This window comes from Clinocottus analis, unplaced genomic scaffold (assembly GCF_023055335.1).
Source record: "Clinocottus analis isolate CAN_PGR_092001 unplaced genomic scaffold, fCliAna1.0.p SCAF_20, whole genome shotgun sequence".
NCBI classification, from domain to species: Eukaryota; Metazoa; Chordata; class Actinopteri; order Perciformes; family Cottidae; genus Clinocottus; species Clinocottus analis.
The window spans coordinates 3,018,949-3,044,569 of record NW_027175932.1 but is presented as its reverse complement, the minus strand read 5'-3'; the positions used below and the strand labels follow the sequence as shown (position 1 = coordinate 3,044,569).

The window sequence follows — 25,621 nt, the reverse complement described above, 5'->3', positions numbered from 1 at the left end:
CATTGTACCTGTACATACTGACTAACCCAACCCCGCCCCCTGCTGGTTCACTGTCGCATCGACGCCGTGCTATGACGTCACTGCGTCCTCCGTTGCCAGGTAATTCTTCCGGAAGGACCAAGCCCAAAAAAAACGACGTTATTGGACGCTCCCGGAGACACTTCTTCTTGCTTTAAGAAAATCGTTTTTTTTTTAAAGAAAAAAGTGCAATGAAGTCGTTCACGTCATCACGTCCGGGACTTTTATTGTGAAGAGCAGTTCGCCGCGCGGTGGGCGTTTCGTCACTGCGTCCAGCTTCCCGGCGCTGGGGATCAATAAAATATCCTCTTATTCTGCTGGAGATAAAACTAACGATGCCGACGGTGTGTCGCCGTGCGTCACGGCTCTGGTGAGATCGCATCCCCGACTAGGTGATGTCCGGCCGGCATCCTCTGCGGCAGCAGCAGCCTGCTAACAGAGCCAGCCCGGCTAGCCGATGCTGATGACTGGCTGTTTCCCTGACATTGATCTGCAGGTAGGGCACTTTCTCTGGTGCATGGCACTGCATGCACTCATCTTGAATGTGTGTCTTCTTTATAATATATATGTTGTTGTTGTGTGCTCCACCCCAGTGGGAGGCATCATGGCCGGTAAGGTGAAGTGGGTGACAGATATCGAGAAATCCGTGCTCATCAACAACTTCGAGAAGAGGGAATGGGTTCAAGTCACGGAAAACGACGACTGGAATTTCTACTGGTGAGTCCACACGTTGGCACTCCTCATCCCTTGTGGCTCTTTGCTCCAGGACACTGAACTCTGCAAGCAGCAATGTGTATGAAGTGTGAGAAGTACCAACAACCACACTGTAAAATACAATGAAAGGTTCTTTATTCAAAATCCTGCTTTAAAAATCAGTCCATGGTTCACACCTCTGGGGTCAGGGCCTATCCTAAAGGTCACAAATTGAATCTAATGGGGTCGTGACATCATTTACGAGGTAACAAAGAAGTAATAACATACCTCATTTTGTTTGGGGTCTTTCTTTTTTGGACAACTTTAATTATTTTGTCTAAATGACAGCATCCTCCGAACAACTCACAGACACTGCTTTACTGTAAAATGTCACACAAGCCCAAAAACATTGGAAACCACTAGTTTAATCTCTTAATATGCTTTTTATGTTATAGTCTTATCATGTGTTTTGTAGGCGAATAACACAAGTAAGACATATTAAGCAGTCAAATGAATAGAGTGGAGTTGAAAATATAATGTAAAATGGAGATTTTCTGGTAAAATACAAGCACATATGCACATATTTCTGGTCTCCTCAGATATATCAGCACAATGCTGAGAGGTTTTGTTTGTTCCCTCACACAGGATGAGCATCCAGACCATCAGGAATGTGTTCAGCGTGGACACCGGCTACCGCCTGTCGGATGACCAGATGGTGAACCACTTCCCCAACCACTACGAGCTGACCAGGAAGGATCTGATGATCAAGAACATCAAGCGCTACCGCAAGGAGCTGGAGAAGGAAGGCAGTCCGCTGGCGGAGAAGGACGACAACGGGAAATACAACTATTTAGGTGCTCCGTCACATGATAGGCAGAAATGCACATATTTATTTTTTTCCACACACAAAGCTATGTTTTTATTTGTTCTACGTTTGCTGCAGATTTCGTCCCCGTGACGTTCATGCTCCCCGCCGATTACAACCTCTTTGTGGAGGAGTACCGCAAGAACCCGTCCAGCACCTGGATCATGAAGCCCTGCGGGAAGGCTCAGGGGAAAGGCATCTTCCTCATCAACAAGCTGTCCCAGATCAAGAAGTGGTCCAGGGACAGCCGCACCTCCACGTGAGCTACCGCTTCCTGTGCTTACTGCATCATCCACATGTTTGATTCCCAGGTAGACGTCCAAATCCTCATGTTTTGCCCTCAGGTTTGTAGCAGCAGCCAGTGGCAAGGAGGCCTACGTCATCTCCCTGTACATCGACAACCCGCTGCTGATTGGAGGGAAGAAGTTCGACCTGCGCCTCTACGTTCTGGTGACGACGTATCGGCCTCTGAAATGCTACATGTGAGCCCCGAGTTAGTTTATTGTGCTGTAGTCAAGCCATTACAACATATTTGTCACAATCGATTCACTCAGAAAATCAATAGTAATCGCTTGTGGTTCGATCCTCAGGTACAAGCTCGGCTTCTGTAGGTTCTGCACGGTCAAGTACACGCCCAGCACCAGTGAACTGGACAACATGTTTGTTCATCTCACTAACGTGGCCATCCAAAAGCATGGGGTAAGTGTGTGTGTGTCGTGTTATTATGACATCATCTTTGAGGAAGGTATTCTTCTAATTTAGTATTGCACTTCCAAAAAGACTCACAAAGCAGCAGCAGTGGCAGCAAAAACTCCATGCAAAACTCTCCCAAAAATGTGCAAAATGTAGTCAGACCTTGTCCCTTTCGACGCAGGATGACTACAACCACGTCCACGGAGGCAAGTGGACCGTCAGTAACCTGCGTCTGTACCTAGAGAGCACCAGAGGGAAGGAGGTGACGAGTCGGCTGTTCGACCAGATCCACTGGATCATGGTGCAGTCGCTGAAGGCCGTGGCTGTGAGTGGACTTTTCTTCTTTCTTATTACTACTAAATTACATTTTACGCCGACATGCTGGCTGACATCACAGAATTACAAAGACTTTAGGAAGCGTGTCCTAATTATGACACCTATAATATACTTTTAGTAGTGGTTTGAAAGCACCTGAAACTGTTTGATAGCACCTTAAACTGTCCGAAACTGTTTGATAGCACCTGAAACTGTCCGACCAAATCATTAGTTTCATATTTACATGTGTATATAGTTTACTAGTTGTCCGACTGACTCCTCGTCTCTCTTTGCACTCGTTGCACAGTTGGAAGATCTGGTTCAAATTTGTCTTGAAAGAGTCGTTTATTAGTGTTTAAACCCACAAACAGTAATAAACCCGTGTAAAAAGTACCATGGTGCACTGTGGGTGGTTCAAACCCCACTGCACCACACATGCTGCAGACTCCAGTCCTTGTGTTATTACTTGGTTCCTGTTGTGAGTCTTTTTTTAGCGCCGAGACTCGTTTTTTCAAACACACACCTGTAGAAAACCATCTCGACGGCAGGACTTCTTTTTGTTTTTAGGCGCACTTCCCTTCTGTCTCTAAGTGATCTGACTCACTTCCCCTCTCTGGCCTCCACACACAGGTTACTTTGTGTATTCTCTGGTATATTTTTACTCCGTTCGCTCACACCCTTTCCTGCTGAATCACTCTCTCCTGCACATCTAGTATGAAATAAATGTCGTAATGCCCGACAATGTCGTTCAAATTCCTCTCCCTAATTCAGTCTCTCTGTCGTTCTCTCCCTTAGCCTGTGATGAACAATGACAAGCACTGTTTTGAGTGTTACGGGTATGACATCATCATCGATGACAAGCTCAAGCCGTGGCTTATTGAGGTGAGTCATGTAACGGGAGGAGGAGTTATGACGCGCAGATACGCATTCAACTCGCATTAAAGGGTTAGAATTTACCAAGAATTGCCCTCTGCTGCTTCAGAACATCTTGTTTCTCTCCGCCTGGTTCCTGCTGCGTAGTTTGCCGAGCCCAAAGACACTTAACGCGCTCACACATTGACTCCACATTGAGCAACTTTAAATGCCCTCCAGGTTAATCTTCACGCGCCTGTGTTTGGCCGTGTGCCTCTCGGTATTCAAATGTGTGCAGAAGGCGTGTCTTTTAACCCATTCGGTGCGTTATTCCAGCTGAAACACTTGTTTTTTTTTATCCTGCATGTCACATGGTTGTCATATTTCACTGCACTGTCACTGGGTTTCAAGGTTAGGCCTGAACTATTTCTGGTAACGGAAATCAATCTGGTCTATTTTTGGGGCGAAGACGTGAAGTGGAGTGTCTGACAAAGACGGTCCTAAGTGAAGGGGACTGAAAAAAAATAGATGTCCCACATTCAAAGCAAGGAACACTTTACTTTGACTCTTTTCTCTATACGCTATCAAAGTTGCTGCTTCCTCTCTGGCAACTCATTCTTCTTCTTTGCATGTTTGTTCATGAGCTTGTTGACAGCAACAACTTCTACATGAGGATAGGAAGACATGTGTGTCTGCGTCTGCGTCATTCTCAGGTCAATGCCTCTCCCTCGCTGACCTCCAGCACGGCCAACGACCGCATCCTGAAGTACAACCTCATCAACGACACCCTCAACATCGTCACGCCCAACGGGGACATCCCGGACTGCCGCTGGAATCGCAGTCCGCCCCGAGAGGCCCTGGGCAACTATCAAGTCCTGTGAGTGACGCTGTGTAACCCCCCCTCCGTCCGCGTTCAGACAAACTCAGCGACCCCTCGACTGTAGTGTAAACACGAGATATCCTAAGGTCGCTGGTTCAAATCCGGCTCGAAGGAGTGGCTTTTGACCGCGTGTTGTGGGATATGCTGCTTTGAAACAAGTTTACATTTGACTGATGAGGTTTTTGTGATGCACTGAAAGAGAGAAAAGTAATTTAGGGATTTCAGTCTGACGCAGATAAAGTGTGGTTAGACTTCGACAGCATCAAAGGGCTGTTGAAGGTTACAAAAAAGATCATAGTGTTGGGGGAGGGGGTGACTTTGGGGATTGATGTCGCCTGAGATGAAAGTGGCAAATTTACAAGGAAATTAAAACCTCCCAAATGTGTGCTCAGCTCTCGATGGATCACACTCGCCTTATGCTTGTTCCCTGCCATCATGGAGGATGATTGATATCTTATTATGTTGCTTTTATTCAACAGAAGTTATTGTGACAGTGGGCATTGTTTGACTGTAGAGGTTTGTGATTCACTGTAAGTAGTTCAGTCCGATGGTTTAGCATGTGTGTGGATTGAGAGCAGTAGGGATGTATGTATTATTATATAAATATAAAATAAAATATAATAATAATAATAATATAAAATATAAAATATATAATTTTATACCAAACAACGTGACTTTTCCCACTAATTATACTAAGATTCAGTATTTATATTGAAAACAATCTGTTCCGTTTTTTTTTAGAGAGAGGCATCCCCTTCGATAGCTCAGTTGGTAGAGCGGAGGACTGTAGTGGTTACATCAGAGATCCTTAGGTCGCTGGTTCAACTCCGGCTCGAAGGATTTTTAGATTTTTTTTTTTTTTTTTTTTCAGAATCAAAATTTGACAATCTGATTATAACACGCACAGCAACACACTCGGGAGATATTGTTGGTGATATTTCAACAATTGTTGATTCTTAAGTTTTGCTACTGTTGCATTTGGCCACAAGGCCGAGGGCGGTGGCGCTCGTTGTATAAGAAACACTCTGTGTAAACAAGCTAAAGCTAAAACACACACTATCTGTACTGTTGGACGAGCTGTCTCACAACGTGTTGATTCTTGAGACAGGAGTATCGAGTCCAGAATGACAGTTTCAGGCTAGTAAACATTAAGGTTATGCTCCTAAAACATGCTCATTGTAACTACTGCATCATGAACACAGTATATATATACAGAGAGAGAGAGAGAGAGAGAATTGAATTGGTTAGTGACTTAGTCAAAGTTTTTTTTTTTTAAGTCTTAAAAGTCACTCCTTCGAGCCGGATTTGAACCAGCGACCTAAGGATATCTGGTAATGCCACTACAGTCCTCCGCTCTACCAACTGAGCTATCGAAGGGATGAAGACTATTCAAAAGTGTGTGATAGGATTACTGTTTGAGTAAAGCTCCTTGTTACTATAATATACAGACTTTGTGAAGGCACAAATCAAGAGATCCCTCACACGCATTTCTTCACGTCATCATTCCTCTGTCTCTGCGCGTCAACAGGTACGACGAGGAGCAGGCGCAGAGCGAGAATGCCGAGCGTGACCTCCGGAGCCGCTCGGGTCAGTCCCTGGGGTCAAAGGGCACCAAGGGGAGCGCAGGCGTTCGACCCGCCGCCGCCACCTGGAAGTGAGGTCACATCGCTGAGGAGGACGAGGAGGAGGAGGAGGGGGAGGGGGAGGAGGACTGCTCCCTGTTTGCACATTTCACTGACTGAGTTCACAGGGGGCGACACCTCTGCCGCTAGAGGAAAATCAACAATGTGGTAATGTTTGGAGAGTTTAAGGGCCGGAGTTTGTCGACGTCTGCATGAATGAGTAACTGAAAAATGTAGACATTGTGTTGGCGGTGTCAATAACTCGCCAGCAACAAGCAGTTCCCACCCACAGCCGACACTCCCTATGAAGAGAAGGAAACCCCCCCCAAAAAATGGATGACACTCGAAGTTCCCTGTCCATGGAGGGGCGGGGCTGCCGAAATGGAAATTAAACACATATAAAAGAATGCTGTTTGTTGTAGGATTAAAATCCAACGTGAAGAGGATTACAACAACCTGAACTATGCATGATTACTGAGTCATGACACTTTAACTCGACCCGCCACACAGGTGCTAAAAAGAAGGAGCTCTGTGAGAGGAAGTGGCTTGTAAAAAAGAATATAAAGGGAACATGAGATCTGACTAATACAAAGGGTATGAAGATATAATATTACTGATAGGCTGAGTCAACAGTACTAAACCTGTATAGACCGCAGAATACAATTTAATACAGTTTTTTTAATAGGTTTATTATCTATATGCATATGCAGGATGGTTCATTACAATTGATTGTATCCAGTGCTGAACCTCATTACTCTGATTTTGCTTGAATAAAAAATAGATATGTTGCATTTTGAGTTGCACCGCTGACTTCATACCTGCTGCACATCCAAATCTGAATCTGAAATAGCTCATTATTGATGTGAATAAGGAAACGGGAGTACATTTTGGATGGTGATACTGTGATTTAATGAGATTGGGTTTGTGTTTTTTTTTCTTGCCATTTTGCTGTGTTAAGAGTCCCCGATAGCCTTTGATGAATCTCATCCACCTGGAGTCACGATTAATCAGAAGTCAATCCTACCAAAGCCAAATGACCTTCATGTTCTTTGCAGTAAAATGAGTCTCTGTGTGGCGCCGTTCCCTGACCTTGAAGGTTTGACACTCCTGATCTGTGCAAGTCATTGTTGACTTATACAAATGTATTGAGAGTTTAATTAAACTCTGAGGGGTGTCAGGAACACGGTGGACGTGCGAACAGTTCCCCACCGCTGTTTTTCTCTTCGTGGTTATAAACTGTGCAGCTTTTGTTGTGAACATGAAACCTTTCTGTTTTTAGCTTTGCAGTATTGAGATCTCTATTTGTGTGAGGCGCATTGCTTCCTTTTAGTTTGCGTCTCCCTTCAATTAAATATCCATATTGGTGCTGCCTTGACAATAAACAATGTTCATTTTAGAGTGAATGTGTTTTTGTGATTTTTTTTCAGACATTTGTTATTTAAAGCATGTTTGAATTTGTGTCAGTAAATTCACTTAACAGCTTAACATTTTTTACTTTTTACTTTATTCTTTAACTTTTATATTATCTGTGACATAAATAACCTCTGAATTTAAGAATTCTGTTGCCATAGATTGTTATATATGACATATTTACATTATTTGGCGGGAGTACAAAGTGTGCAACTATACAGAGCATGATTCAATATAGCACAATTTCACTTAGACTTGGCAGGAGACTTACTTTTATTGAGTTAAATAGACATGCAACTAATCTTATTTTTTGCTGACAACCCCTAAAAGCCCCTCTAGGGCCCCTGAAGGGCCCCAGACCTCATAGCAGGAACCAGTGCCCTGGGTGCCTCAGGATAAAGTACCAACTTTTCAAGGGATGTGACGTCAGACAGCCGCGCCTCTCCCGAGTTTGCATGATAAAGTTGGCAAGTCTTAAATATTGCACGGGCGGAAGTTAGGTGAAAGAAAAATAAAGGTAAGTTTTGGCACTCTGTGACACTGGTGCCTCTATTGCTTCGACAAATGTAACCTAATTACAACGTGATGCATACAACCTTAAATAATATAGCAATTGAACAAGGTTGAAATACTTTTTTAAAAAGACCAAAGGTAAAACGTTTACTTGTTTACGTTTTCACCTGCGTGTCTTATTTTGAAAATATTGACCGGATGCAGCGGGCCTTACCGCGACCAACTGACGGTCGTGTCAGTCAGTCGGTCGATGGTGCTGCTGCTGCTGAGCAGAAGAAAACGGGCGAAAAGATTTGGAAACTGACGCCGCAAAGAGACTTAACTCTTCAATTAAACGAAACCAGGTAAGCTCGAACAAAAATGTCGAAGTTGTGACGGTTAATTTTTGTTAATAAAACGGTCGTTTTGTGGCTTGTACGCCAACATTGGAGCGAACGTTAACTAACGTTAAAGTTGGTACTTCTCGATGGGAGGAGGTCGGGTGCTGTGGTTAAAGTTTATAATGATGTAATTTAATAAAAGCTGTATAATATGAGAACCACTGTGGCTTCATGTGTGTATTAACATATAATATACTACTTCGACTAGCTCATAATTAACTATCTTCACCACGGTTGCAGTAACTCGTGTATTTCAGGCTATCGGAAGTCCGAAAGACTTCGCTGGTGAGTTAATCCAGCGTCGTCAGGTTGAAGTTAAACTTCACCAGCTGCATGTCGATGCATGTCGTGGTGAACTTGTGTGTGTTAAGTGTGACATATAGGGCAGGTTGTCCACTTTGTCGCAGCAGGGAGAGACTGGCGTTGCATTGCCCCGGAGTGATAAAGGGCGGGGCGGGGTTTCGCAAGTAAAGATAACCTCTCGGTCGATGTCACATCGTCCTGCATGCTGTGCCTCCAACATTATACATTATATGTTATACACTATGGTATTATGTCTTATAGAGAGAGCGAGAGAGAAAGAGAGAAAGAGAGAGAGAGGCTGCCTGTTTGGCTGTATTTTAAATTACGCAGTGCCCACTTGCTGCCAACTTTAGTCCTGACTCCTTCACTTCAAGTTACATGTATGTATGTATGTATCAGGTTTTCTCATCAGTCAGGATGTCTCCAAGGTACATGTACATACATATATATTAGGTTTTCTCATTGGAGTCAGGTGTCTTCAAGGTACATGTACATAAATATATATATATATATATATACACACACACACACACACACACACACACACACACACACACATTAGGTTGTCTTGTTAGCTTCAGGGTATCAGTGGCTGTAGTGTTTTACAGTGAAAAAACTTTATCATCAACACGAGGTTATTAATCACTCGGAGCAGGACGCTCTCTTCTCAGCATGACAAACATCCACTGCTCATGACATGTTCATGAATCAGTGGAAGCTCGCAGTCATTGGTCATGCTGCTGAGTGTTATATATACATATAAATGTGGTCTGTGTTTGTTGTGGCAGTAGTGTTGTCAGGGTAAAGCAGTAGTGAAAGCTCTGTGGTTCCCTTTTTGTTCTGCTGGTGGGGGGGGCATGTGAAAACTCATTGCTCCGTCACAGAACCGAGCTAAACTTAGAGCGGGCATCCTAATTTAGGCTGAAGGCTCTGCTCTCCATTTAGAGGGATCTTTATTGGCGTGATCTCCAAGAGGACACACACACACGCACGAGGCAGTAAAAAGGATATGAGCCAGTGTCTAGCCGAGTTGATTCATTAATTTATTATGAATAAACATCAACTTCTATCAGCGAGAATTCAAGAAAGCAGAAACACAGTTGTTGTTGTTTTTTACACTCGCAAATATTTTGATAATTTTTCAAGCAAAAATGGCAAACAATCACAGGTTCACACTCTTAAATGTGAATGTTTGCTGTTTCTAAATGTGAGTCTGGTAGACCAGTGTGAACTGAATATATTTTGGGAGTGGTTGTTGGACAAAACAAGATGTTTGAAGACGTCACTGTGGGCTTTAGCAAATTACAGTGACCGATTTTCGGGCATTAACCAAGATTTACCGAGAAAATAATCACTCAGTGAATTGATAATAAAAAATAGCTGTTATTTGGAGCCCTTATTCACGAGTCCGGTCATTGTAATGTAAATACAGTAAAGCAGCTCCAGAACGCTTCAGACGTCTGGTACTTTTGTGATTTCTGTCTATTGGATAGATTTGCTAATGTGCACACACACATACAGTGCAGAAGAAAACACCATAACGGGTCACAGGGCGAGCAGATGACTTTTGTTCATGGCCCTTTCCTGAAAAGTCTGCAGCTTTAAATGCATCACATGAGACTTTTGCGTGCGGGACAGGGGGGGCTTCCACAGGAAAAAGTGCCGAATTCGGTGACGTCAGGAATCTCCCCTTCCCTGTCCGTGTAATACTGAATTTCCCTCCATTATGTTCCTCTCTATGCTGCTGGCCGGTCCAGTGGAAAATGCTTGAAAGTGTGGAACAAACGCCATTGTTCTTCCACTGACCATGGAGCAAGGTTTTGGAGCGACCGGTCGGTTGCGATGATGATGTACAGCTCTGACCCCGCTGTTGACGGACCAACGGTTTCATTGTCCGCCTCTGTCGGCGATCTCTATAAAAGCCGGGGTGAGTTATCGAGAGGTTCCACATGGGAGAAGGCCGCACTCCTGTCAGATCAGTGGTGCCGTGCAGCTGTTGAGCGCACGTGAAGAAGGAGGGCAGAGGTGAATGACTGACAGGGAAAGAAAATCAAAGTTGTGACCCGCGATTGCCACGGAAACTTTTAACCTTCAAGCTTGTGTGTAAAGTGTACAACAAGAGGGAAAGAAGCAAAGAAAATATTGTATTTTCTTTTCCCTCGTAGCCCAATTGGGATTTAGCAATGTCCCGCTGGGAAACTGCAATATTGAAGGGATCGAGCAGCTCAGCTGCACTCGCTGCTTGTGAGATATTGCAGTTACTTTACGCAACAAAGGAAGGAAATGGAAACTAGCTTAAAAAAAACATATCACCCCTGCTTAGATAAGCAATTTTCATGTGATTAGGACATTGAGGAATTGGCAATGTAGAGCGCTGGAGTATTTGTTAAGCATGCTTGTTATGTAATCACACAGTCTTCCCTTAGGCCCCAGGATTAGCTCTTGTGCTGGTGATTGTGAGTTGAGTGTTACTTCGTTCTTTCTTTTTATTTTAAGTAATAGTTGGTAAAGCAGCGAACTTCAACAGCTTACATTGACTCAGCTCTGCTCAGTCTAAAGGAGTATTTGGGGGATGTAAATGTGCTTCATGTGTTCAAATATATAAAAATCGAGCGAAGTGAATTTCTTGGCGAGAGACTTGAATAAATACAGTTGTTTTAAAGGAGGTAAATAAATATTAGAGATGCAATTATGGCTTGTTTAACCTGGTAACACCAGCTATTAGCAACTCATAATATATCATTATTACTACTTATGCATGTATATATAAATATTTGCATACAAATAAATAATTTATTGCTTAAATAACCACAATAGATGACAGAAACAAAGCAAACAGATAACATTAAGCATCTTTGACAGGTTATGCAATACGCTGACATCCAGGTGGTCCAAATCATTTTTCGGGGGATGAAAGTATTTAAATTGAAGTCATGCGTCCTCATTTAGACAACGCGGTTCTTGTTTACGTGAACAATGGTGGAGACGAGGCTGAACGCCACCCTCGGGATGACTCCAGACCGAGGCGCAACCAAAATGTAGAGATTGCGTGACATTATTCCGCCGATGTCCTTGCTCTATTCTGTTGATAAGAGTTTGTTCTGACGTGCCCTGCCTCAGTCTAAATAACACAACCGCCCACATCTACTTCCACTCACGAACCTAAACACACCCGTTTTGAGGGCAGGTGCAAGTGCCTGTTCGTTGTGTACGACCTCATCTCTGCTGTCCGTCGTTTCCTGTGTGACGACCCCCTGAGCCCTCTGAGAAACATAAACACGGCGTTAATAAACGTAGTCTAGTGATGGTCTGCTGGTGGTTTGTGGGTCTATTACTCACCAACATCTTGCCAACATTTTGCATATTTGGTTGCGTCTGCTTCCTCCATCTCCAATGCTGCCTTCCTTATTGTGGTTGTGAAAGGTCGTTCAGCTTCTCATGTCAATTACTGACAATATAGAGCTTTTTTTTATTATCTTTTAACACACATGGTTGTCTCTAGCGTGGGCTGTTCACACGCAGCTGTCGTTCTGAATCATCATTGGCCCTACGTCTGCTTTAAAAGGTCAAGCAGCCTCATTCGTGCAAATTTGGTTCCATATTAGTAAAAATGAGTTGAATGAGTTGTGAGCCGGGTCGGGGCATGGTACCTTTTGAGGAATGCATTCGTTCACTTTTTTATCTTAAGGCTGTTGTCGACGACCACATTCCAGCACGCTCAGTACACTGACTTATCAGACCTCAGTGAATATATCATTGTTGTGTTTGATTACAAAATCATTAAACCCGTACTCTAAGCCGTGATGAAGTCATGCATTTGATAGCAAGACACTTGTTTTAGGTGCTCGTCACTTCAAATTGTTGATGCCAGATGGACATATGTCCATCTTACACTCTCTACAAAACGTCCTTACTCCCATGTGTTTTTTTTTGTGCACAGTAGCGCACAGTGTTGGATTTTCAGCGTTCTCCTGTAGAGTGACAGATTTAGTGGACTTCAGACCTGGCCTCAGTCAACAGTACTGTTTACAGTTGCGGGTCAAGCTGCGTTCAATTGTTTAACACATTCCCCGTAACCTACAGAGCCAAGGGTGTCCAGACGGTTTGTTTCCGTTTGCTGTTGATTACATCAGGCCCAGGTAAATAGCTTTTGCGATAAACGAATCCCATAATGCATATGGAAAGTCATTTTTTCCTTATGTTTTAATTGTAATTTGTTCTAGTGGAACCACTGTATTCGTGTGTCTTTCTCAAGGAAAACAAAACATGGAGGTTTGCACTCGGCAATGTTTGACATTAGAAGACTCGTTGCCGTGTTTAGAGTAGATATTTATGGCTCGATCCGAGCGTCCCTTGTGTGTCCGTCTCTTGTGAAGAATGTGGACAGCTGGTGGGGAAATGCCAAAAGGGACAAGATGACAGGACCGGGCTGGATAGTGTGTGATTTTTTTTTTCATGCTGAGTAACAGGCTCCCATGTTTCACTTGTGCATTAATATTGTTATTAATGCCTGTGAGGGTCCTGAAGCAACACAAAACTGTGTGTTTTGTGCGTACAACAACAGTCTAAGTGATGAAATGTCACGAAGTCATTTGACTGCTTCGCTTTGTCGAGGCGCTCATTCATGAGGAAATTTAGTCAAATTATACTTGTGGTTTTCTCTCCAAAGAGTGACATCTCCATGTGTGTCTGTGGAGGCGTGTATGTGAGTGTGTGTGTGTGTGTGTGTGGCTGTTTGCCTGACCTGATTGCAAACTACAAACACAGTTAAAGGGAGGATTGTTCTCAAGCGAGCAGTGACCATAATACTACTCTCTGTCCAAGTCCTGCCCTGGAGGGCACGGGCCACTGACCATTGGCCAACACACACACACACACACATACACATACACATACACACACACACACACTCTCAGCACCAGCCATCATCCTCTCTCTGTCTCGCTCAAGTGAAGAAGGCCTTGTGTGTTCACACTCAGCACTAAAATGCTTCTCGTGTGATCCGATCACGAGGGAACGACTCCACATTAGAGAATAGCTGTTGAGTAGATGTTATTGATGATTGAATGACGATCAGAAACAATAAAGAAACAATGAGAAAGAGAATTAAATGAAGAAGAAGTAATGAAGAAAAGAGAGACTTCTTAGGTTGTACCACGATGATTGATTGATTTAATTCCTGGAAAGTTTTACATTATAATTTTACGTTATATTATTTTGACCAAGACCTAAGCAATCAAATATTTGTATAAGTTTGTATATTTACATATGACTAATTAAACTAAGGGGACAATCGAAAACCTTGTAACTGAGGAATATTTGGCCCTTTTTTAAAATGCAAAATGACTTCAACGATTCAGTTGATGATCAAAATAGTTTCTATTCTGAAATTAATATTGTTTTGCTGCATGGCAGAGCACTAAAAATGCAAACAATTTTCTCAGAAGTGCAATGAAAAGCGAGCAATATAGACGCGTTCTGATGCCGGGAAGTCACCATCTGTATGTATATGGTAACGAAAGAGCGGAGAGGTAGAGGAGACTAGAAAGCTCTGGGCTGATGGAGAAGAGAGGAGAGGAAGAGCGGATGAATACAGAGAGCCTGTTGAGTTTGATGTGAGGAGCGACGAGGGGGAGAGGAGAGTAACAGAGGACCGTCTGTGATGCCTTCTGAAGGAAGCGGAAGCTCCCCACTGTGGGCTTCTTGACCGTCTCTTTTTCTTCGTCAGAATCTCACACACACACACACACACACACACACACACACACACACACACACACACACAGTTTAGCTTAGACTGCGTGTGCTGCCAGCGATCCACTGTGGTTCAGTTTGTCGCATGTAGAAATGGATGAAAAACCCACCTGCCGCTTCGCTTATCAAACCAGATCACACACTTCAGTTCCCCATCCTCGTCCATTTCCTGCTGTGTTACGCTTGAACTATTTCTTTTCCTGGGCACAGCATCATTCACCCTCTTATCAATGTCAGAGGAATGTTATTGTGACTGAGCGATATCGGGTCAATGATGTCCTTCAGCTGCTGTTTCGTAGAAGGAACGAGTGCATGACCGTGTTTAACGGACTGATTAAACAAATATGTTTCCCTTCCTCTTTTCTGTCTATATTTAATAACTCAACGGCCTCTAATATTGGCTCTGTCTGTGCTATATTTGAGAATCTTACCCTGGGGGAAAAAAATCTAATAATACTTATTTGTAGCTGATCAATTGTGTTCCCTCTAATTTACTCATGTTTAGATGGAACCAGCCAATAGTTTATATGAATTGTAATCATTTATTAACGTTTTTATATCTTGAATTATCTGATCTGACGATGTCTGAGGGTGTTTTAATCACATTTATTGACATCTTTTTGTTCTTCTGTGTCTTCCCAGGCCCCACACACTGAGGGTTACTTCGGGCAGCAGCGATGTCGGGCTCCTACGATGACTCCATGATCGATGTCTCCAGCGATAGCTTCTGGGAGGTGAGACGCGTGAATTCCTTTCCACGAATTATGCTTCATTCTGGGCGCACCATTCTACTGTCGGGATTTCTTCCTTCAAGGAAATGTAGTGCAATCCATAGCCATGACCAACATGTTCTTTCTGCTTGCTCTGTCTGTTGCTGGTTTTCAGGTCGGTAATTATAAACGATCGGTGAAGCGGGTGGACGATGGCAACCGGCTCTGTAATGACCTGATGACCTGTCTTCATGAGCGTGCGCGTATTGAGAAGTCGTACGCGCAGCAGCTTAACGAATGGGGGAAGCGCTGGCGGCAACTCATAGAAAAAGGTAGGAGTACAGAAAAACTCTTAAAATCACATTTTATCGTATAATGCAGTTTTAATTTCTAGAATCAAGTAGGAAACAGCCCCAGGAGCTATGCTCTTTGCTCTCTTAGTCACAATAATATTAGGATTGTAATGCATTGGGAAAGTAGATGTATTTTCCCATAATTCCTGACAGTGACAGGTAAATATCTCCTCCATCAGGCCCTCAGTATGGTACGTTGGAGAGGGCGTGGTCTGCTCTGTGCACGGAGGCGGAGAAGGTGAGCGAGCTCCACATGGAGGTGAAGTCATCGCTGATGGGAGAAGACTACGAGAAGCTGAAGAACTGGCAGAGAGACTCTTACCACAAGCAGATGATCGGCGGCTACAAAGAGACCAAAGAGGCCGATGACGGCTTCCGCAAGGCTCAGAAACCCTGGGCAAAGAAACTCAAAGAGGTGGGGACTTCAAGTTCACTGCATACTAAAGCAGCATGATGTGTTTTAAACTATAAACAGCCACGCCGTTACCACACACAAGTCATCTTTCAAGCCACTGATCACAGCCATGACTCTATACTTCCCCTTCAGTTCACATGATTACATGTTACTGACTCGCTAACTCTTGTTTTCCCTCCGTGACTACCTGCTTACAAAACAACAACAGAGCAGAAGCACAGCCTCTCGATATTGAATCACAAGTTATTAGTAAACATCCGCCATTGTGTGCACACGGTCGCCCGCCAGCAACCGTATCCTGTAGTTCTCTGACTGCGAGTAGAAGGGAAGGAAACACTGAGCGGACTACAGTGGAGGCCGTCGCTGCGTAGTTCAAAATCGGGTCAATCTATTTCCTCTTCTTGCTTTCATTTTAGAAGCCTGTTTACTCGGCAGTACACACATTCCTCTCTGTTTCTGTGCATGCTTTATAAGAGCGTGCACATCAAAGTATTTGTCCGTTCAGAAAAATTACGAAATGTTTGGTAACCTCCAGGCTCCTCACCCTCTCCACTTCCTGTGTGTGTGATGTCAGCAGAGGGTGGCGACATCCTGGCCTTGTCATTGAGCAGCGACAGGACAATACCGCTCTGTAGCCCGAGTGCTTTATTGATTGACCAGACAGACGGGGACAAGTGGGCAGAGGGCAGAGAGGAAATTAGGCTAATTAACTGAGTAGCTGACATGGGGGCCCTGGTCAATAATAGACTCGTACATTCTGGACGGGAGACTGTATTTCGACGCGTAGTCCTCGTGGCTTTTATTGGATTGACACGCCTGCTATATCAAATTAGACCCGGCTGCTCTCCTCTACTTATGACCTCATGGTTTGGTCACGTGACCACTCCGGCCTCAGGGCGCAGCCCCGAGACGCTCTTCAGATAAAGCCACAGGGGATGAGTTTGCGTCAATAATTCATATCTGGTGGAGTTTAAATATAAACAAAGTGATGGATTAGATGAGTTGTTAAATGCGTCACATGTCAAACGTATCAGGCACCAGTGTTTTTCCATGTTGCCTCCCTCACATGAGCTAAAATATACAAAATAAATGTGTCCTGAGCCTCAAATAACAAATAGGTTTCTCTGAGAAGTCGTAATGATTGCTAAAGTGACGACATGACACACGTTTAGGTGTGTTCATCAACCTTATCGACAAAGAGAAGATCAAGTCGCATTTCCTGAAAGACTTTCTCAAAATTGACAGAAACGAAAGCGCTTCAACAATGATTTTATTAAAATATGTTATTGTTGTTGAAAATTAAATACTTTTTATGACTTTTTCAACAACTTAATCCCAAAAACAGTTGTAACTTGTACTTAAATCCCTCCAACTTCAATTTTTGTTGTTACACCTCCACAGTTAGTTTCCTCAGAGTTACCTTAAAGGGCCGGCGCTATGTCCTGTATTTTATTTTGACCGTTGAATCCGCAGATGGAGACAATAAAGAAGTCTTACCACTCTGCCTGTAAAGAAGAGAAGCTGGCAGCCAGCAGGGAGAACAACAGCAAATTGGAGAGCAACAACAACCCCGAAACCCAAAAGAAGCTCCAGGAAAAGGTGGAGAAGTGTCAGCAGGAGGTGCAGAAGGTAGGGCTACCTTTTTGGAAATAGACGAGATTGAGTGTCAAGGTCGTGTTGTTTTGTTCTAGAAAGGTATTGCTCAATATCCTTCAATCAAATGTTATAGTCTACGCTGTTCAGACTGGCAGAAACTCCCTTATTCCTTGTTAGCTGCAGGGTTTTTATTTCTTTTCAGCTGGTATTTTTCATGATGGGTCCTGTCTGGTAGAGGTCATAAGCATTCCTGTTTTTTATGACATTCAAACTGTCCTCACTCCTCCCAGACTAAAGAACGCTATAAGAAATCCCTGGAAGAACTGGACAAGTTGACCCCTCAGTATATGGAGAACATGGAGCAGGTGTTTGAGCAGTGGCAGCAGTTTGAAGACAAGCGGATTTGCTTCTTCAGAGAGCTGCTGCTGGAGGTCAAACAGCACCTGGATCTCTCAACCAATCACAGGTCAGACACAGGACGGTCACGCTGGTGGCTCTTCTCCAATCATTCAATGTCTGAAATGCATAAATGCAGCTGTTGCAGCAGAGAGGTGCTTCTCAGCTAGAAAAAAACTACTATTGCCTCCGTAGATTCCAGACAATCTACCACACGCTGGAAGACACGATCTCTGCTACTGACGCTGAAGACGACTTGAAATGGTTCCGGTCCAACCACGGCCCCGGCATGCCGATGAACTGGCCGCAATTTGAGGTATTACAACCTTGATTTATACTAATGAAAGAGTAGAAGGAAAGATGCTGGTGCTCTCCTAACCCCGACGGTAGGATCCACCAGTAAAGAGAGAAGTGGACTTATACTGTGGTGACATCAAGGGCGGTATTACATTAGCTTCTCACAATGTGACGCGTAGCCCGAGCCAGAGTTCATGCCCAGTGTCATTTTTGTCTTTGACGTATGCTGTTTGGCAGCAGGGGGAGGAAGTAAATCTTTCCCCAGCAGCCAAAGTGGCAATGAGGAATTTGCTTTTATGGCATCTTCCCAACAGGAGGCGAAATAAGAAAAAGAGGACGTGAAAGCTTAATGCGTACGATGATACAATTTATAGTTGTTTTGAGTGCTATTGCAGACACGGCTGTTACAACGGGGCGCCTTCTTCCACTTCCATCATGACCAGTCTTTTCTGTGACAACACACACACACACACACACACACACACACACACACACACACACAACAAAGAAGCAGTGAGCTATAACCTGTTAGACGGCTCCAACTGGGTAGATATCCAAATATTCTGCAGGCCACCGGCTCTTTAGTTCATGTTGTTTCTTTAAAGAAGTAATCCCTTTGATAATTTTGCGGTTGGGAGTTATTTCTACGTTCACAAACTTAACGTTTCTGCGGCTTGCAGCTTCTACTCCACAGCTTTGTGATGAGACTGTGACGTCCACACTAACCCTTTTCCTCATGTCTGACAGAATCTGGACCGGTCCCATCCTCGCGCCTTTAAAAGAAGGTCCATTTTAGTGAGTTCTGCATGGGAGGGCTGTTCTTCTTTTCACAACAGCCATGGGAGGGAGTTCTTATTTTTATTTATTTTTTCCAATAACACACTCACTCTGCTCCTTCTATCTCTGTGTGTGCTTGAAGTGGTTGTGTTTGAATTAAGTTTCAAAGGATATTAAGACACCGATGCACTTGGTACATGCAGACATGTCCGACAGCATCATCCCCCTCGGTTCCCTCTACCTGAGAACAACAGGATGTTTACGTACCTTTTCCTGGACATCGTAACATCTAGAATTACTCTTTACTTCTATTTCCACAGCTCAGATTCTCTGTTCTTTCCCACCTTTTGATCCTTGACCCCCGTCTGTGGCCCTTCCAGTCATCCCTCTGTCCATGTGAACCCTGCAGTACGTCACGCGATGCCACCGCGGCTCAGCGATGTCACCGAGTCTCAGGGAACACGAGCCAGACAGGAACACCTCTGATCTTTATCGGTGTGAGAGGCCTGATGAATCAGAGGTGTCAGACGGGGGGGACTTTGCGAATCTCAGAGGTCAAACTCCAACACAAGATTGATATTGCGCAGCCAAGTTCTACTGGGAATAAAAATCAAGGAATGAAACCGGTCAGAGAAAAACCTGAACTAAATGTGATTCAAAAACCAATCTTTTTTTTTTCTGCATTGCTGTGATCGGGTTGCGCCTCTCTCCCTGGTTAGCCTCTGGTGATTGGGGAGACTCCTCTGTGCTGCGTTTCTTCCAACAGGTGATGGAGTCTGTACATGGTTGCGTGTCTCTCGTCTTATCAGGCCTGCTCCGCGCTGTATAAACACGCATCATGCATGTAGAGTTTTGCAATCTCGAGCCCGCGTCACGGCCTGTGAAATGTTTCACAGATTCTTGGGAAGTGTTGAAGTGTTTACAGTGCTGTGACTTGATCTTCCACTTGTTTTCTCGCTGTGAAAGTATGTTTTCAACAAAACTCAAGTTCGGCACCGTAATACTTGACTCTAACGTGTGTGTTTATGTGTGTGTGTGTATCTAGGACTGGTCCATAGACCTGAACCGAACCCTCAGCAGACGAGAAAAGAAAAAGCCCTCGGAGGGCGTCACGCTGACGGGCATCAGTCAAACTGGGTCGGACCAGCCGGTCCAGCCTGCCAAGACCAGCAGCAGGTAGATATCTGATCAGTTATTTCTCTCTCTAACAGACACACACAGAAAAGGGAGCAAGTGTTCAACACACACACACACACACACACACACACACACTCTCTGTCTTCCTCATCCAAACTGCACACATCAGAGATAACGCACCACACCTGGCATTTTCCTCATGAGGAATGCTTGTGAAATGATACTCCGGGGAAGGTCCGGGAGTGACGGCTACGTGTACGGCCGTTCACATGGCAACAGCAAACACTTTGTCGCAGTGTGTTGGGAAAGAATTCATCCCCGAGAGACTCGAGTCGGCTGGTGCATAGTTGAAAGCAAGCCAACAAGTAATGTGGAAATACACTCACACACAAACACACACGCACAGATTATTATGGCATTTATTACTGTGAAGTTCAAAGACGCCCCATTAGCGTTCAAGGCAAACACCTGCACTTGGATTGAGCAAGTTTGAGACAAAAGGGAAAGAAAGTTTTGCGAAATAACTCTGGAGGGGGGGAGAGCATTTCAAAGCCGTGTATGAGGTTTGAGCGAGAACACTTAAAAACAGGACTCCTCTGTGAAGGTTTAGAGGCTCTTTGAAGGTTTGAGTGGCAGCTTCTAATGGCACGATGTAATCTTTTTTTAAGATAAGATTAAAACTTAGTTGTCCCTGTGGAGAGCTGTGTTTCTGGTGTTGTGGCAACGGCGCCAAGGACACAACAGTGGTTTATAGAAATGACAACAAACATGTGATGAGGTAAAAAAAACTCTCACGCGTCCATCGACGCGGCGGAAAAGCAAATACAAGGTGTGTGTGTGTGTGTGTGTGTGTGTGTGTGTGTGTGTGTGTGTGTGTGTGTGTGTGTGTGTGTGTGTGTGTGTGTGTGTGTGTGTGTGTGTGTGTGTGTGTGTGTGTGTGTGTGTGTGTAATCTATTGTTCCAAATCTTAAGTGGTGTTAGTCATAAGTGTCCTTACGGCAACTCTCCCCTCGTTCAGACATCGGTAGGAAGCGGTCTGTCTGCAGAAAGCCTGAGGAGTGTGTAGAGGAGTCAACAAAGGGAATGTCAAGCACGGAAAGCATTTGACCTCTGAACTTGGGACTGTTGACTGCCTCGCTCCCCCATCCAGCATTTACAGCACACTCATTTACTTTCCTTCATCTTTGGGGCGTGACTGGTGGGGTTTCGTTCATTAACAAGGTCTGCAAAGGTTAAAAAACAGACATATCTGGATTAAAGGTAGTAAGTCGTGTTTTTGTATATTAGCATGAGAAAGCCAGCCCTCATTAGTGTCATATTTACCCTTTTTTTGATTGTCTGAAGCTCCATGAGTGTAACGCCCTCTTTTGAAGCCCTGTGAACACGTTGAATCGTAGTAGTAAGGTGGGGTTTGTTGACTGAAACCATCCAAAGTTACATTGTGCCAGACTCTTGTGTTTGATGTAATAACTCCTCTGTCTCGGATGGAGAGAGAGCGTGGCATGACTATGCAAACAGAGGCGTTAGCGCTTCTCCTCCGCTTCACACTCCAGGGGCCAACCGATATCCACAAGCTGTTCACGGTCCAGTAATTCAGCAAGCGGCGAGTAGAAACCCCGTGTTTCCTCTGATGAAAGGCGGAGGGCTATTTGTAAGGTTTGTTCCTTGATGCGGAAAGTGACAATCGCAGGAAGTAAACAGCCGCCATGTGATGTCCTCAGAGAGATTTAGCACCCACACAAACCAGAGCTGACAATTAAGTGTTTAATGTGTCTTAGTGGTGTTTTTATAGCTTTGTGTTCATTATGACGAACATCGCTTTTTAAGTATTTGATCTGTTTAGTCTGAAACAGTTTCTTAAGTTTCATTATCACATACAAATACAATAATTACTGGTTCATCCATCCAGTGAAACAAAGCTACAATGCCTGGTTCGTTGGCCCCTCGGCTCCTTAGCCCCTTGGCCACTACTGCAGGATGTAAACTTGTTAGCCGGGCACGCTAACATTTAAGCATGTCTACACAGGTGTGTCTTCCTGTCTGTGTGTGCAATGCAACAACCGATCTCTCACTGTGTCCCATGCTGTCAGCCTGACCGTGCCCACTAACACAGCGCCAGTGGGCGTGAACCCTTTTGATGAAGATGAGGAGGAGAATAAGGAGGAGAATGAGGAGGAGGTGGAGGTGGCAGCAGAGGAGGAAGAGGAGACGGCCGTGGAGAAGCAGACCACAGTCAACCACATCAGTGTGAATAAAGAGGAGATAAAAACGTTGGTGAACAGAAGAGAAACACTCCTCCCCCCCACAAACTCCTTCTGCCACTTTTTTTTGTTGTTCTTGTTTCTATCTCTGTGTCACGGATCGCCGTCCCTCTCTCTCTCTCTCTCTCTTTCGCCATTTTATTTGTCTCGGTTACTTTGATCTCTTCTTCCTCGCGTCCCTCTCTCCTCCCTCAGGTGGCAGTGTGTTGTGTTGCTCTGCATGGTCGCTGGAACGCCGGCACACAAAGCCTTCACTTCTCACGGTGCCGTCGTCACATGTCGGGCGCATGGGGCCGCATGGGGCCGCATGGGGCCGCATGCCTCTGCTGCGGGAAATGTCTTACAGTCAGACCTGAATATTGACACACTCATATTGGTCTTGCATATCAATTTTCTTACACTTAACTCATGCTGTATCACTTCAAACGAAGTGTACGTACATCATTTTGCCATAAATCAACACACAAAAAACTGTGTTTCAATTAGACACTTGGGACAGGTCTGACTGTAAATACTTCATACATGTGCCAGGGGGGGGGTTCATTGTTTTTCACCTCATAACAGTGTCAGAGCCGAGTTCTTTCTGGTGTTTAGGTGGCTCCCTCTGTTGGCCGTTCAGGTTAAACTCAAATCATGCATTCACAACAATGATTTGTCTTGCTTGGTCTCCTGTTGCTGTATTTCTCTGCCTGTATATTGTGTTGATCCTAAACTTTTGAATCATTCGTCACGCCGCCTGAACCGAACCGCTTGCTTTGCAGCATCCATGCCGGAAGGCAGCATGCTTTGCACTCGTTCAGGACGGAGAGGAGGATGTTTTCAGGATGAATCACTCGATTTTGAAAGACACTTTTGGCTTTTTTTTGTGTGTTTGACTTAACGTGCCCTTGTTGTTGTATTTATTTTTCTCACTTTTCTAACTAATTTTGGTCCTCGCTTACGCCTGCCTGGCATGCTGGATCGTCCCGCCGCTGCGTAAAAAAAAAAGGCCTTGAGATGAACGTGAAAATCCATCTTTCTAAGCGTCTCCTTTGTCCGTCCAGCGCCAGCAGCATGGAGAAGACCCCGGACTGGTCGGACGAAGACACAGGCGGGAACCCCTTCTCAACCAACGGCGACGGGAATCCCTTCGAAGATGAGCTAGCTTCTCCGGTCGTATCTGTGGCCGTCAGAGCCCTCTACGACTACGACGGGCAGGAGCAGGACGAGCTGACCTTCAAAGCAGGTTTGTGGTGTGAAAGGCAAAATAACTCAGACTTTACAAAAACAAATATTTATCCCTTCCTCCTTCTCCTCCTCCTCCCTGTAGGGGAAGAATTAACCAAAATTGGAGAAGAAGACGATCAGGGTTGGTGCAAAGGCCGGCTTAAGGATGGAAAAACGGGTCTTTACCCCGCTAACTATGTGGAAGATATCCAGTAATACATGATCACAAATCAATTAATGTGAAGGAAGAAGGAAGGGGTTCAGTGCGGCTGGAAGCGAGAACACTCCGCCTTATTTTAAACTCATTTTCTCCCCGTCGGTGTTGAAGAAGGACGGAGAAGAGAAGTTTCCGATTATTAATAAAAAAAAGAAAAGGACCACTTGAGATGTTACTTGCCGCAGACCGACAGTACACGGACGGAAAGCTTACAGGCAAAGAAGATGGCCGTCGGTGTAAGATATGTTTTGTTACTTTAGAATCCCATTCACGCTGTTACAAAAAGAATAGCCTTTCAAGTATATAGTAGATAAAACTAAATGTTTGTGTGAATTTATATATTGTTTAAAATGAAACACTGGGATGACACTCTGACAAATCGCCTCGCAATGTTACGTGCGGCCTTAAGAAGCGAGCCACTATGGATTGTTTAAGGGGATGACCCCTTTTTTATAAACACAATGATCTATTTTTAGGTTTACCTACCTGCTAGCATCCAGTCCATAACTGTTAATTGTTCGGTATTCCTTTGACAAAGTAGGCCCTTGTGTTGCGATTAGTGTGACGGGTTTAACCTGGTTTTAAAATTTTTGCTTAAATTGTTCATTCCTTTTTCAGGGTTTTTCTGCATTTTTTTTTTTTTCATCCATTCAGTTCATCCACTGTTGTGGTTATTTTATAAGGAATAATCAAATCGATTTTGCTGATGTGGTCTTCATTTAGTTCACCGTGGGTCAGTTCCTCTAGTCGTTGCAATTGAATGTACATTCACTGATTGTATTTTATCACTTTTGATTGTTCCGTTTAGCTGATGCAAGGGTTGTTTTTCTTGTTAACCTCCCGGAACAAAGTGTCCTGAAGCTCTTCACACAAAAAAATAAGAAAAAAAAAACTCAGTACTTTCTGTTGATCGAATATTGTAATAGTTTATGGGTTATTTTTCATCTAACACTGAAAGTTTTTCACAAACGTTTATCACACTTGAATCTCCATGTTGTAATTCCTCTCACTTGTTAAATGTCAAGTTATGGGAGACATTTTAGTTGTTTTTTTGGGACGGTTCGGGGGCGGTTATATAACAATTTATAGCAATAAAACCACAGCCAACTATGGCATCGCACACATGCATGTAAATAGCCTGGATGAGAAATATTAGAACAAATTAAGCATCGATATCAGATGATTTGTAGTTTGAAATTGATTGTTAATTTATGATGCCACAAGTGCTTTTGTTCTACTCTTGTTAGAATGCTGTGACTGAGAGTCAGTTTGTTTGGTAATTGAATGTTTTATGGCAAAATATCCCTTGAATCTGTTTTGATATATTTGTAAATATTACTATTTTTTCCCATTACAGAGGGCCATATTCATTGAATTAATCAACAAATATGTGAATACTTGTTAATTTTCCCTTAGGATATGACATGAATGGATCTACCTGTTTTAATTACCTGAATACATACGTTTAGATCAAGTATTTTTTAGGATTTTTTTTTTTTTTTTGCAGCGACGAACTGCAAGCTTTTCACTTGTGCAAGCACCAAATTATTTTCCCACTTTCTCGATGAAGTCATTGGAGAAATAAAAGCTATTTGATGCCTTTAACTGCAGCACGCACGGAAATGAATTATGTTCTCTGCGATAATGAGAAAGACATTTGACATGTTTTCAGGGCACGCTGACGTCAAAACGCAGCAGCGGCTGTACTTGCACAGTAAGGTTTGTAAATGCTGTCCCTCAACATAATAAATGAATTTATTGGAAAAAACACATTTTGACTTCGTCTCGATTTATTTTTTTCTTTACCCTTCAACTGATGATGTTGAAATATTAAATGTAAAAATTGGGAAAGTGTCACGCTAACCTGCTTGAATATATACTTCATGAAATTAACTTCACCAATTGTAATCACATGATTATAAAAATGGTCAAAAATAATAATAAAATATGTATTTTGG

At 43.8% G+C, this 25,621-nt stretch overlaps 2 protein-coding genes and 2 non-coding genes across 5 annotated transcripts; 3 read left to right on the top strand and 1 right to left on the bottom strand.

Moving 5' to 3' along the window:
• The first annotated feature begins 111 nt into the window (after positions 1–111).
• On the top strand, positions 112–7,341 carry ttll1 (tubulin tyrosine ligase-like family, member 1). Its single transcript, XM_068586357.1, has 10 exons — positions 112–514; positions 612–735; positions 1,357–1,565; positions 1,655–1,835; positions 1,921–2,058; positions 2,167–2,275; positions 2,451–2,594; positions 3,380–3,466; positions 4,150–4,313; positions 5,845–7,341. Exons 2-10 carry the CDS (start codon positions 623–625, stop codon positions 5,972–5,974), a joined length of 1,275 nt encoding a protein of 424 aa, XP_068442458.1. The 5' UTR covers positions 112–514; positions 612–622; the 3' UTR covers positions 5,975–7,341.
• trnay-gua (transfer RNA tyrosine (anticodon GUA)) lies at positions 5,070–5,156 on the top strand. Its single transcript is given in 2 exon segments — positions 5,070–5,106; positions 5,121–5,156. It is a non-coding gene; the product is annotated as a tRNA-Tyr (tRNA).
• On the bottom strand, positions 5,607–5,693 carry trnay-gua (transfer RNA tyrosine (anticodon GUA)). The gene is given in 2 exon segments: positions 5,607–5,642; positions 5,657–5,693. It is a non-coding gene; the product is annotated as a tRNA-Tyr (tRNA).
• Positions 7,342–8,065: 724 nt separating the features above from the next.
• On the top strand, positions 8,066–25,435 carry pacsin2 (protein kinase C and casein kinase substrate in neurons 2). Of its 2 annotated transcripts, XM_068586442.1 has the most exons (11): positions 8,066–8,205; positions 14,941–15,032; positions 15,184–15,340; positions 15,541–15,776; positions 17,250–17,405; positions 17,663–17,838; positions 17,964–18,084; positions 19,888–20,018; positions 22,070–22,249; positions 23,284–23,465; positions 23,550–25,435. In XM_068586442.1, the coding sequence occupies exons 2-11, from the start codon at positions 14,976–14,978 to the stop codon at positions 23,660–23,662; spliced, it is 1,509 nt and encodes a 502-aa protein (XP_068442543.1). In that variant the 5' UTR covers positions 8,066–8,205; positions 14,941–14,975; the 3' UTR covers positions 23,663–25,435. The 2 variants fall into 2 exon arrangements, with proteins under 2 accessions (XP_068442543.1, XP_068442544.1); XM_068586443.1 differs by lacking the exon at positions 22,070–22,249.
• The last annotated feature ends 186 nt before the right edge of the window (positions 25,436–25,621 follow it).

Excerpts from the sequence above, each read along its gene's own strand:
- ttll1 (XM_068586357.1), top strand. The coding sequence starts at position 623 with ATGGCCGGTAAGGTGAAGTGGGTGACAGATATCGAGAAATCCGTGCTC. Across the intron at positions 3,467-4,149 it reads TCAAGCCGTGGCTTATTGAG|GTCAATGCCTCTCCCTCGCT; the intron begins GTGAGTCATGTA and ends CGTCATTCTCAG. Across the intron at positions 4,314-5,844 it reads CTGGGCAACTATCAAGTCCT|GTACGACGAGGAGCAGGCGC; the intron begins GTGAGTGACGCT and ends GCGCGTCAACAG.
- pacsin2 (XM_068586442.1), top strand. The coding sequence starts at position 14,976 with ATGTCGGGCTCCTACGATGACTCCATGATCGATGTCTCCAGCGATAGC. Across the intron at positions 15,033-15,183 it reads CCAGCGATAGCTTCTGGGAG|GTCGGTAATTATAAACGATC; the intron begins GTGAGACGCGTG and ends GCTGGTTTTCAG. Across the intron at positions 23,466-23,549 it reads CGAGCTGACCTTCAAAGCAG|GGGAAGAATTAACCAAAATT; the intron begins GTTTGTGGTGTG and ends TCCTCCCTGTAG.